The following is a 13877-nucleotide window of genomic DNA, read 5'->3' as shown; positions in this document are numbered from 1 at the left end:
CAGGACATCTAGGCTGATGCAGGACAGGACATCTAGGCTGATGCAGGACAGGACATCTAGGCTGATGCAGGACAGGATATCTAGGCTGATGCAGGACAGGATATCTAGGCTGATACAGGACAGGATATCTAGGCTGATACAGGACATCTCGGCTGATACAGGACATCTAGACTGATACAGGACAGGATTACTAGGCTGATACAGGACATCTAGACTGATGCAGGACATGATATCTAGGCTGATACAGGATATCTAGGCTGATACAGGACAGGATATCTAGGCTGATACAGGACATCTAGGCTGATACAGGACAGGATTACTAGGCTGATACAGGACATCTAGACTGATACAGGACAGGATTACTAGGCTGATACAGGACATCTAGACTGATGCAGGACATGATATCTAGGCTGATACAGGATATCTAGGCTGATACAGGACAGGATATCTAGACTGATACAGGACATCTAGGCTGATACAGGACGGCATCTAGGCTGATACGCGACAGGGCATCTGCTGATACAGGACAGGATATCTAGACTGACAGGATATCTAGACTGATACAGGACATCTAGACTGATACAGGACATCTAGACTGATACAGGACAGGGCATCTATGCTGATACACGACAGGATATCTAGGCTGATACACGAAAGGATATCTAGACTGATACAGGACAGGATATCTAGACTGATACAGGACATCTCGGCTGATACAGGACAGGATATCTAGACTGATACAGGACAGGATATCTAGAATGATACAGGACAGGACATCTAGACTGCATCAACAACATTTTATAGAAAATATGAGTACATTTGTATAGAGGTATGATTTTATTGTAAACGCAATAGCATGAGGCGTAAGAATACAAAGGTAATGTTGAATGGTGAAGTCATTCCAGTTGATATGACTGCAGTAGCGTGTAGAATGTGTTTACATCGTTCGAGGATACCAAGTTGTGAACCATATTACAGGCTCGTCACAACATGGCCATGTAAGCAGTAGAGCTGAGTAGCGTGAAGAAGAAAAAGGGGGGAAAAGTGTGCCGATAAACAAAAATGAGTGGTAAAAAGGAACATCCTGCAATGTTAGGAACTGAATACACACAGCTGTTGACGAGAAAGGACGACAATGTTAACCACGAATCCTATGAATAGAACATTTTTTGTTTGATCTAGTTCACGTTCTTAGTTGTATCGACAATAAAAACGTCCAGTCTCCATAATAGAGTAGTAGTCTCTGTTCACGACATTTCTTTGTTTGAAATAGAAACACCTCTCAAGAGTTTCTGTCACACAAACATTTCTTCTACACTGGTACGACAGTGTCTTCAGCCCCCTGAGCCCCGACCTGATCATTCAGCAGGTTGGTCAGAGGTTCAGGCGTAAGTCTGTGTTCAGGCTTAGAGCTGTGGCTAATACCAGCAGTAGAGGGAGGAGAGGTGCCGTGAGTGATGGTCCGCTGTGGTCTGACAGCGCGAGGGTGGGCCTGGTCTCTTGGTTCAGCTCACTCGACAAGGGGGGATTCAGTGTGGGGGGAAGGGCTCCCTGTGCCCTGTCCTTGGGGAGCTCCTCGTCGGCGGCTGCTCCCTCCAGGGACTCATACCACTGGCACTGGAAGTCCCTCTTCCAGGCCTCCAGGTTGCCAGGGTCCAGCTGGCCTGTGGTCTGCACCCCCTCCACCTTCCCCTGCGTCATCACGAAGTTGGAGGGCGGCAAGTGCAGGTAGGCGGAGCTCTCGGGTTTGCGGCGCACGCAGCGGCCACGCCCCTGGCACAGGGAGACGCCGCACAGGCGGGCAGCTGTGGTCACGTTGACGGTGTACAGGCCCAGGACCTCACGCACAAACGTGGCCAGCTCTGAGCAGGCTTTCTGGGGGCAGACAGAGGTGAAATGTTTTCATTCACAGACCTCAGACCCAGTTACAGTTGTCTGACTGACTGAATGTATGTATGGAACATTGAAGAGATGTGTACTGTACCTGAGTCCTTGTAGAGAAGACACCTTGATCTTTCTCCCAGAGGACAACCCCTGCTGCCCCCATGGCAGCACTCTCACCAATGGTGTTGACCAGGTCCACCTAATGGAACGTCACTCAGTTATACACTGGTTACAGAACCAACAGACAAAGAGAAACCACTTTCAAAAACATGGTAACATCTAATTCCACCCAACACTATCTCTCACCTCAGACAGAAAAGTATTGGTCGATGTATAGACACTTCTGACCAATGGGAACACAGGAAGGTCGTAGGCGGTCCCGGCCAAGCTTGCCACTCTCAGTGCCTCTCGGATCTGATTGGACGTGTACAGTCTGGCCCCTGAGGTCCCACCCTGCAGCTTCTCTAGTGTGAGGGCGGGGTAGAGCGCAGAGCAGCATTTCCAGAGCCACAGCAGCTCGTCGTTCAATGCCATCTCTGCGGCGGGACAGCGACCCGTGTAATTGGACAGCGACTGGGCGGGGCCGGAGTTGTAACAGTTGGGGTACGGGGTGACGCCCCACAGAGCCTTGGGGCGGAGTCTCCTCACCTCCCACAGCGTCTCCATGAGGATGGACTGTGACGCTGCCTCAAAGTCCACCTGGGGAACGGGATGACATCATCATTATGAGACAACTGTGGCGTTGAATAACATTTGTTACATCTATTTCTCCTATTAATCTAAACTGCCATGGATGAGGATCTTACCTGAGACCACTTCTCCACCTCCTCCGTGGTCCAGTCAGGGAAGAAGGTTCTCAGCAGAGCCCTGGAGCCCTCCAGGTAGATGCCCTGTTTCTCACGGTTCCTTCCCCACTGCGGGGACCACTGGCCCCAACGCAGTACCCCCAGGCCCTGGTAGCCTATGGATGGTAGCGCTGCCTCCAGGTCCTCCCCTGTCTTCTGAAGGTGTCCATCCAGTCTGGTGTGTTGGGGAAGGCCTCCGTTCACCGGCTGGTCCTGGTTAGTGTAATAGGGGTACTTCCCCAGAGTGTCCTCATAAAACATGGACACGCGGCCCTCTCTCTCCATCCCAAAGGCTCCAGGGTCAGGTCGTCCAGAACACGCCTTGTTGGGGATTCCCCATAGTACTAGAAAAGGCTGCCCTGGTGACAGAGGGGTGCGTGCCAGCTGTGGGGGACCACCAAGGCAGGGGGAGGTAAGGAACATCAATCCCATGAGGAGGAGTGGTAGTAGGGCCCTGTGTGGCCCAGCTCTGAGCCCTGCCCGGAGCTCCAGCTCAGTCCACGCCATGGAGCTGCCTGCTGCCTCTGTGTATCACCACGCCTCCAGGCCCTCACAACCAACCATAGCCCTGGGAACACAACACGGCACCCTCAGCTGTCTACGTGCCAACATTAACATTGCATACCTGTTATCACGTTATAACATTGTATACCTGTTATCACATAACATTGTATACCTGTTAATACATTGTAACATTGTATACCTGTTATCACATTATAACATTGCATACCTGTTATCACATTTTAACCCTGTATACCTGTTAATACATTATAACATTGCATACCTGTTATCACATTATAACATTGTATACCTGTTATCACATTATAACATTGTATACCTGTTATCACATTATAACATTGTATACCTGTTATCACATTTTAACCCTGTATACCTGTTAATACATTATAACATTGCATACCTGTTAATACATTATAACATTGTATACCTATTATCACATTATAACATTGTATACCTGTTATCACATTATAACATTGTATACCTGTTAATACATTATAACATTGTATACCTATTATCACATTATAACATTGTATACCTGTTATCACATTATAACATTGTATACCTGTTAATACATTATAACATTGTATACCTATTATCACATTATAACATTGTATACCTGTTAATACATTATAACATTGTATACCTATTATCACATTATAACATTGTATACCTGTTATCACATTATAACATTGTATACCTGTTAATACATTATAACATTGTATACCTGTTAATACATTATAACATTGTATACCTGTGACTGAATCATTGCCAACAATAAAAATGAATTGCAAGTCAACAAACTAATCATATTGCCAGGCTGCACAAGGGCAGCACGGCTGGCCCTTGGATGTACACAGAGATTGACTTCATCACTACTTGTATTTGTGAGAGGTATTGTCTTGTTGAAATCACCAAGCTGTCTGTTTGAACTACTGGCGAACAGCTCGGACTCCCATGCATACTCCACAAGACATGCTGCCAGAGGTCTCTTCACAGTCCCCAAGTCCAGGACAGACTATGGGAGGCACACAGTACTACGTAGAGCCATGACTACATGGAACTCTAATCCACATCATGTAACTGATGCAAGCAGTAAAATTAGATTTAAAAAATAGATAAAAATGCCACTTATTGAGCAGCAGGGACTGTGAAGTAATGCAAACATAGGCACAGACACATGCATACACACACACGATAGCATACACTCTATACACATGGATTTAGTACTGTAGATATGTGGTAGTGGTGGAGTAGGGGCCTGAGGGCACACAGTGTGTTGTGAAATCTGTGAATGTATTGTAATGTTTTTAAAATGATATAAACGGCCTTAATTTAGCTGGAACCCAGGAAGAGCAAGGCAGCAGCTAATCCGTAATAAATACAAACACAAATCCCTAGTCAGCCCCATGTCGCCGCAAGACATTCTCATTGACTCGTGTGATTCTTTTGCAAACTTATTTGGCCTTCCAAGAGTAGGCCTAAAACAACAAATGAAGAGATGATTGATTGGGTGAATGAGGTGTGTGTGAGTGTGCGTCAGTGCCATCGCCATTAGAGGAGACTAGACTAGAGGAACAGGATGCCTCAAAAAGGTCATTAACAAGAGTTAATTGGATTCATTAGTGCCACCCGTGTTGGCCACGAGGATCTGTAAGACGCTGCTGGCTCTGTAATGATTCTCAGTAATTACTCTGTAGTGTAGCAGAGGGAGCCATGCCAGAAACAACTACAATAATCAACACTATACTATGATTATTGATCCCAATCGTTACAGCCCTGTGAAAAACAGTAAATCCGTAGTACCGTAAAATTGTAAATGTGTCCTTTTTCGGGGGTAAAGCTCTAATCCTTTAACAGTAATCTGCTTTTGTTTGTTTTACTGATCAGGCGTGAAGGGGAGGGGACACCACAAAGCATGTGAACATGTAGGATTCTGTGTAAAACGGATTAACGACCATGGTTTTAGAAAATCAGTTATCCAATATCATGGATAAGAACCCATTGGGCTGTACTTTCATATATACACTAAGTGTACAGGACATTAGGAACACCTGCTCTTTCCATGACATTGACTGACCAGGTGAATCCAGGTGAAAGCTATGATCCCTTATTGATGTCACTTGTTAAACCCACTTCAATCAGTGTAGATGAACGGGAGGAGACAGGTTAACCTCTAAAAGTCTAAGCCTTTGGGGGGGGGGGATAAGGTTTTGAAGTGTCTTTTCTATAACTAGGAGATATAAGTAAGCTAAGGAAATGTTTTTAGTTTTTTGGACACATATTCAACCCATCTTTTTTTGTTGGCACAAAACGACCTCCATACTTCCATTCATTTTTTTAAACCGGCACCAGTTACCTTCAGACGAGTCCTGTGACACTGGTGGGTGTGTAGCATCTTGTCTTTCCATACTGGGGACATATTAGTTTGTAGCCCAAACGGTTCGGACGCTACGGACAAAAGTTCCTAATGTTTTGTACACTCAGTGTGTACATTTGTCCCAGCTATGTGGTCGAAAAATAAGGTACCTGTTATTTTTGACACATTCAATTCACTCTAATCCAAGTCACTCCCTGCCTTGAAAAAAGGACTGGAGTACTACAGTGCCAAACTTAGACACTTAGGAATCCCCCTCTAAACTTGGCAAAATATACATTAATTCGGGATGCCTTATGTTGCAGAAAAAAACGTATCCTGCTCTTTCTGTGAAACTTCAATGTGGGAGAGGACGTGGATCATTGAAAAATACACGTTTACGGAACGAGCCAATGTCTCATCCTTCCCAGAATTGATCTGAAAGGCTTAAAGACATTGTAAAGTGCATGATACGTCCAGCCTTTAAGTGTTACTAAGCTATGTATATCACAGTAAGAGCAGAAGTCCCACGTAGAGACACCATACCACTACATCTCCATTACAACTCCATAGTAATGATGGAGCTAGTGGCGTCAGAGGTGGCCAAGGCTCCCTGGCTGCACTGTCTGACAGAAGGTCAACGGTCTTAGGCTGCCGGTCAGAAGGTCACTCACCTCTGATTTGCTGGTCCGGAGAGACGGACACTTCCTGGGTTCACCTGATGCTAGCTTGCTAGCGAAGCTCTGCCGGACTGGGGGAGCAGCGCTGGTCAGGACTATCAGGATGTCAACCGCTCCCAGGGTCTTCAAGGTGGTCGAGGAGAAGATGCGTCTGGTGTCTCCGTATGTAGTATCCAGGTAGGCTTCCCCACAGACAGGTGTCCTAACGGCCCAGGAAGCTTCAACCCCAAGGCATGTACTGTTCTGGCAGCAGGAGGAAGTCAGGGAGTCAGTCAGGTTAGTGTCTGACCAGGGAGACATAGGCCGACAGGTGGTGTGGTGAACTGTAGGGGGGGAGACCCGCGATAGACAGCCATCCAGCCGGAGAAAGAGCCAGTGTGAGGCAGGGAAAGGAGGGAGAGCCAGAGTAGGTGACAGGAGGCAGGTTGAAGCAACTTCACCTTCACCAGGGTAATCTGGCTGTAAGCAGGGTCAGTGCCGGCCACAACACTCGCATGACCGCCCATCCTGACCGTAATCCCATAATCCAACGGGAGGACTGCCCCAACGCTTTCCTATTTCCACGGACGGAGCAGTTCACATCTCTCTCCTTCTCTACTGATATATAGTTAGTTACGTTTTGTATTTTTCCATTATCTTTCCTCCTTTCTCTATGCTCTTCACCAGTATCGATTGTTCCTTAGTCTGTTCCACAATTTCATTGGTCTATTTGGGCTTGAACATCAGCATGGAATCTCAATTGAGTTCTTTCAGTCGCTTTGGTGCAATTTTCTCAAGTATGGTGGTACATTTTCACAACGCTTAGTTCAAAACTCACAACAGATCATCCAAAAAGGCTGTTGTTTCAAAACTCTAAACACATTTTCAGTTGACTAAGTACAACACACATAGTCACTTTTCATCTCGAAATCAGTGTTTCATCTGTAAAATACGTTTCACATTGCAATACACGTTCATAGAAAGTAATTGCTTTTCACAATGTAATACTCACATTACTTTTGAGATGATTGTTTTGAATTAAAATTGGCCACATATTTGTCAAAATTACACCAAAGTGATTGCAAAAAAACTGTAATGGCTACGATTGAGTTTGTCTGTCTGTGGGTGTATCTATTTGCGTGTGTCCATTCGTCCAAGTGCGGATTGGCAGATAAGATATTCCTGGCCGGTTGAGAGACCTGAGATTATGAGGGAGAGGGATCTGAGGTGAATCCTGTACTCTGAGGCCCGTCACCATGGAAACAGATCAGCTGGGGTGGGTGACCTATATGACAGGTGGTGGTAGTGGCCAGTGGCGTAAAATACTTTCAAGTCCTTCTTAAATCGTTTTTTTTGGGGGGTATCTGTACTTTACTATTTATATTTTTGACAACTTTTACTTCACTACATTCCTAAAGAAAATCATGTACTTGTTACTCTAAACATTTTCCCTGACACCCAAAAGTACTCGTTACATTTTGAATGCTTAGCAGGACAGGAAAATGGTCCAATTCACACAGATGAGACAACTTAGCTTTTTTTCACTCAAGTATGACAATTGGGTACTTTTTCCACAACTGGTGGTGTGGCAGATGATTTTAGGACAAGGCACTGGTAATCGACTCGGGTGGTGGCAGGTCACAGGTCAGGTGGTGGTGCCACGCCTTCAGGATGACACATAGTTGGAGGCCATGCTTCTATAGTTGTATAAGGTGATGGTTAGGCAGATATAATAGGAGATTAGGACCCCTTTTACATTGTTTCATAGGATATATATATGTTGTAGAACATATCCTGTGAGACGAGCATTTGTACATTTCTGTTCACGGTTACAACTCCAGCAACCTTGGATTGGTGGTTTGCCGGTTGGGGTAGGTCAGTGTCAAGACTGTTTGAAGGAGCGGACCAAAATGCAGCATGTTCGTAGTTCCACATATTTATTAAACGAGAAACTGAAACACAATACACTTAAATTACTTGAAACCACAAACCAACAACCCGTGCCGCAGCGAGGACAACACACTACTCAAAAGACAACAACCCACAAACAACAATGAGGAAAACCCCTACTTAAATATGATCTCTAATCAGAGGCAATGAGGATCAGCTGCCTCCAATTAGAGATAAACCCCAAACAATCCCAACATAGAAATAGAAAAACTATAAATTAAACATAGAAATAGAAAACATAGAACAACCCAAAACACCCCCTGTCACGCCCTGCCCTACACTACTATAGGAAATGACATCTTACTAGGGTCAGGACGTGACAGTCAGGTTGGTGGTTGGTTTAGGTGTTGGTTTTACTTCAACTGACGAAGCTTGCTGCGGTTGTATCCATCGAGTAAAGCGTGAGTAAAGACACTGTGCTCCTCTCAAGTAGTGTGTGTTTTACTCACGTTGAGATTCAATTCCATTTACATGTATTATTGTCCCCAAAGACCAATTCAAACATCAAAACGAGCACAGAATCACATGTAAACGGCAGAAAGTTGAGGTGATAATATTCGTTGGTCAAATCTTCTCAGCCATGCTCTCAGTGATGCTGTGACGGCCCCCTCTTGTGGCCACGCTACCACTGAGCTCCCTGTGTATACACCCCCCTAAGAGGAGAATTGTTTTCAAGTTAACTCTATTGTGCCGTGTTCTACATGACTCCATCTTGTAGGAATGTAAACCAAATGGAAGAAAATAACAAAATAACAATAGTTTGAACACTATTATAGCTCCTAGAAGTTTAGTGTGTTTGTGAAAATCCCACTTTTAATAGTAACAAACGTGGACCCATGGACATTGACACTGGGAGCTCTGTGAGATTGTACAATTTGAGGGAAACAATTCATTTCCCCCACTAAATTATGCTATTGAAGATATATTGCGGCTACCTCCCAATTTCCCGTGACCACAGTAGAGGCCTGATAAGTGAAAACAGTTTCCAATCCTTTAAATGATAAAGGGAAAGAAGTCCATGAAATAGTATTAGGTCAAAGTCAATGCCCAAATGTGAATTAACCTGGCGGATACCTAAGTCCTCATAACTTCACAATCAGTTTGCATGCTGTCCATAATGAAGGGGGCTGTGCTTTATATCCGGTTGGTTCTCCTCTGTGCCTTTCTCACTCAAACACCCACATAGACAGCCACTCACAGCCCCCTTCCAGTACAACTGTCAGAACAATGAGAGGTCTCAGAGGGAAAAAAATGTTGAGACAACCAATCAAAACGCTTGCACAATTTCTGTGCGAATACTCCATTTTACAACAGGCTCCTGTCCAGACCAGACCAGACCAGACCGATATGAGTCAAGTGGATCGCGTCAGCCAGGCTAACTGTGAACGCCCTCCTGTGATCAATGTTTCGGGAGCAATGCCTACTGCACTGTTTTTCCCACAGATCAGTCCCACTGAGAGTGCTTGCTAGGTGCACATGCCCAGTGAGGCATGGAGGACTTTGGAGCCGGGGTATGTCAGCCAAGGTCGGGCTGCTTGGCCTGTGACCTGCTAGCCGGTGGTGGGGGCCTTCCGTGCTCTGGAGCTGATTGGAGTTGGCAGACCGGACAGCCCCTCAGAAGAACTGGGCTTTGGGCCACAGCTGCAGGCAGTCTCCCTGATGCCCAGAGACAGAACACCTCACACACCCTACCCCCCACCCCCTCCTGCCCAAAGCTCTTCCCCCCCACAAAACTCCTCAAGTCTTTGAACTGGACCGCTAATCCTCAGCACTCTTCAGGTGGCTCATCCCCATGGAAGCAGGAGTGGGTGGAGTGGAGGTTGGTGTAGGGAGGGGAGGAGGTTCACGGTCCAGAAGGTGGTGAGGGTGAAGAGGGGCACTGTCAGGGAGGTTGGGCCTGTTCGGGAACCAGAGGACAACGGGGGTGGTTGGACATGGCACGAAACCGGAAAAGGGTCTCACAAAGAGAGAGAGAGGGTGACACATGGACCGGGACAATGCTGCTCTGGATGGAGGGAGAGCAGGAAGAGGTGGGGAGGGGCAGGGACAAGCCAAGCCAGGTCAGTCTGCTTTGATCTCTGTCTTATTTCAAAAAGGATAAATGGAATTAGAGGCGCAGGATGGAGCTGAAGGAGAGGCGGGGGGAGGGAGAACCTGGATCCTCTGCTCTTGGGTGGAGGAGCAGGGGGGATGGAAGGAGTCGGGGTAAGGGGATGGTGTGTTTCTAAGTGCACCAGCCGTGTCAGAGCAAGGAAGGGAAGGGGGAAAGCGTGTCCCAGGAATTTACAAATGAAAAGACAAGGTTTATCTTTTAATGCGATTAAATTTTTCCATTTCACTGCTCTACTAGCAGACAGTTCAGCTCTTTAAGTGCAGCAAGCTGCGGAACGGTGTCTTAAAGGGGAGCTGGCGGGGGGCGCAGAGACAGAGTGGAGGGAGGGAGGGAGGGAGGCCGGGCGGCCTACACATCTGCGAAAGAGAGCAGCCATGACAGGCATACAGTACAGCATATAGGCAGTGGGCACAGCGCTGTAGCTACTGTACACGGTGGATGATTCTAAGAATAGTATTCCACATCCTGTCTCATTCCAACAAGTAGCATCACCAAACTTTTAAAGATGGAGGGCAAAGTACAGCGCCGACATATCAGGCTGTTAAAATCTAGAGCAGGTCATAAAGCAGGGCATATGTGCTCGACGTCTAAGGGATTTGACACAATTTTGCCTGTTTGAATGCTTTCAGAATATGACTTTTCTCATCACAAACACGTGAACGTGAATTGATTCAAAACAAGATTGAACGTAGCCTCTTCAACCAGTGTGACAAAAACAATCTTGAGAGCCTCTCAAAAACAGCGTCCATGCCTAAAGTGGATAGCTGGCCTCTTTCCCTGGCCTCAGTTCCTGGACTGGGACTCCGAGTTCTGGCACGGACGTCTGTGTTACCAGGTCCTGTCTGACAGTGTGACTGCCAGCTTCTGAAGCTGACAGCGTTGTTGAAAGTGGGGCAGTCAGAGCTGAGATGTAGAGATGGTACGTGGACATAGACAGACATCAATTATCACTGCCCTGCGAATGCGGTGGCTTCTGTTTCTCTCACTGGAAAATGTGTGAAAGTACCCACATGATGCCCCGTGTACAAATGCTTTTCACCACCTGCATACCACAACAAGCATTCAAAGCTTTACGGATACGTTCTGTATGGCTCCCATGATTGATAAGGGACATTCATGGTAGGGATCATACAGAGAGTCCCAGCAGCGACCTTTGAACTGAACCATGTCAAAAGGTCAAAGGGAGGGTTTGAGAAGTCGTGTGGCAGTTGGGGTCAAGGTCAGGTCCAGGGGCTGTTCTATGGGCCAGGGTGGAGAGCTACAGCTCATTTCATCTCAGTGGGTGGGTCAGGAGGCCTATCGGAGGTTCATAAGGCCATTGTAAGGGGGTCAGAGACAGGAACAGGGATACAAGGTCACTGGTTTTCTATACGTGTTAGGACTAGAGGGTCTGTGGACATAGATTTGATGATCCTTGACAAATGTGTGTTTGTGTTTGTGTGTGGGGGCGGGGGGGTGTGTGTTTGTGTGTGTGTGAGGGCAGGGGTGTGTGTGTGTGTGTGTGAGGGCGGGGGTGTGTGTGTGTGTGTGTGTGTGTAAGTTTAACCATCTGAATCATGCTTGACTCTGAATGCGATGGAAATGCAGTGGGGAAAGTGACTAAATGTTCTTGCTTGAACTTCACATTTTGTGCTTGAGTGAGCGTGTCTGTTCAGTGGTCTGGGAAGCAGGAACGAGTCGGTGTGTGTGTGTGTGTGTGTGTGTGTGTGTGTGTGTGTGTGTGTGTGTGTGTGTGTGTGTGTGTGTGTGTGTGTGTCTGTCTGCGTTACTGGTAGGAGGGAAGATGAACTGTCAATGGGAGGTGATGCTGACATCCTGCTATTTGGATCAAGCATCAGGGGCACAGTAAGTGAACTGAATGGGGAGTACACACACACACACACACACACACACACACAGGAATATCATTTTCAGGGTTCACCCTGTGAACCTGCTTCACCCTGCTCCCCCCCCTCCCTTCAGTGTGGGATGGCACCAGCGGTGTGGCAGTTGTCACCCCCCCAACCTCCACCCCACAGAGGTGCAGACATTCACAACCCTCTCCAACTGTACCAGTGGGGCCCTCCTCTCCTTATCCCCCTCTGTGTGCAAACACATTCCTGTAGCCGCTGACCCGCACTCGCCGGGTTACCATAGCGACCACTGCCTCTCCATAGCGACCGTTACTTCCCTAAAGCACACACAGCTCGGGGCCTCATCTCCAGGTGACCTGTTTAGCCTCTCCTTCTACACTCCTCCATTAACTACCTCTGTCGTTCACACTCTCTTCTCTCCCATTCTTTTCACACCCTCTCAGTCTATTATTTGCCCTATTCATCTGTGGTTGGTGAGGTCCAAGGATTTTCGAATTTCCTCAATCTGTGGTTTTATAACACCTCAAACAAAATAGCAATTGGAAATCAACTCTCTCCAATTGGTTGCTGTGAACTAATTCCATTCACAATCAAAACCATTTTTTATTACACAACTAATTATAATAATAACTTGACATTGCTGGACACTACAGATAATGGGATATGATCTGATGATGAGATCAGATGTTTATCCACACTCAGGCTCCAGCATTTCCCGGGAGCCTCTCGTCTCACAGCCCAACAAGGCTTCGGGTCTCTGGGTGGTCACAGGGAGAAAGGCCTTGTAATGTACACCTCATTAGGCACTCTCCCCTGTTCTTTCTCCCTATTCACCAACAAACTAGAACGGTCCAAACACACCAAGACAGTCGTGAAGAGGGCACGACAAAGCCTATTCCCCCTCAGGAAACGAAAAAGATTTGGCACGGGTCCTGAGATCCTCAAAAGGTTCTACAGCTGCAACATCGAGAGCATTCTGACTGGTTGCGTCACTGCCTGGTACGGTAACTGCTGGGCCTCCGACCGCAAGGCTCTACAGAGGGTAGTGCGTACGGCCCAGTACATCACTGGGGCTAAGCTGCCTGCCATCCAGGACCTCTATACCAGGCGGTGTCAGAGGAAGGCCCTAAAAATTGTCAAAGACCCCAGCCACCCCAGTCATAGACTGTTCTCTCTACAACCGCATGACAAGCGGTACCGGAGTGCCAAGTCTAGGACAAAAAGGCTTCTCAACAGTTTTTACCCCCAAGCCATAAGACTCCTGAACAGGTAATCAAATGGCTACCCGGAGTATTTGCATTGTGTGCCCCCCCCCCAACCCCCCCAACCCCTCTTTTTACGCTGCTGCTACTCTCTGTTTATCATATATGCATAGTCACTTTAACTATACATTCATGTACATACTACCTCAATCAGCCCGACTAACCAGTGGTCCCGCACATTGGCTAACCGGGCTATCTGCATTGTGTCCCGCCACCCGCCAACCCCTCTTTTACGCTACTGCTACTCTCTGTTCATCATATATGCATAGTCGCTTTAACTATACATTCATGTACATACTACCTCAATTGGCCCGACCAACCAGTGCCTGTATATAGCCTCTCTACTGTTATAGCATCGCTACTGTATATAGCCTTGCTACTGTATATAGCCTCTCTACTGTTATAGCCTCGCTACTGTATATAGCCTCGCTACTGTTAT

The 13877-nt window shown here is 46.9% G+C and overlaps 1 protein-coding gene across 1 annotated transcript; it reads right to left on the bottom strand.

Annotated features, from left to right (window-relative positions):
• Window positions 1–791: 791 nt before the first annotated feature.
• Window positions 792–6685, bottom strand: si:dkey-72l14.3 (Glyco_hydro_56 domain-containing protein). The gene is made up of 5 exons (XM_029720325.1): window positions 6276–6685; window positions 2691–3297; window positions 2191–2583; window positions 1985–2083; window positions 792–1875 (listed from the first exon to the last, which is right to left on the bottom strand). The coding sequence occupies exons 2-5, from the start codon at window positions 3234–3236 to the stop codon at window positions 1375–1377; spliced, it is 1539 nt and encodes a 512-aa protein (XP_029576185.1). The 5' UTR covers window positions 3237–3297; window positions 6276–6685; the 3' UTR covers window positions 792–1374.
• Between the last annotated feature and the right edge of the window lie 7192 nt (window positions 6686–13877).

Source organism: Salmo trutta, chromosome 28 (assembly GCF_901001165.1).
Source record: "Salmo trutta chromosome 28, fSalTru1.1, whole genome shotgun sequence".
Taxonomy (NCBI): domain Eukaryota; kingdom Metazoa; phylum Chordata; class Actinopteri; order Salmoniformes; family Salmonidae; genus Salmo; species Salmo trutta.
Note: the sequence above shows the minus strand (reverse complement) of the source record. Positions and strands in the feature narration are given on the sequence as shown.

Bases quoted from the DNA above. Each gene is read 5' to 3' on its own strand.
- si:dkey-72l14.3 (XM_029720325.1), bottom strand. From the start codon at position 3,236: ATGGCGTGGACTGAGCTGGAGCTCCGGGCAGGGCTCAGAGCTGGGCCA. The intron at 2,084-2,190 runs GTGAGAGATAGT...ACGTTCCATTAG, and splicing joins CCAATACTTTTCTGTCTGAG to GTGGACCTGGTCAACACCAT. The intron at 1,876-1,984 runs GTACAGTACACA...GTCTGCCCCCAG, and splicing joins TCTTCTCTACAAGGACTCAG to AAAGCCTGCTCAGAGCTGGC.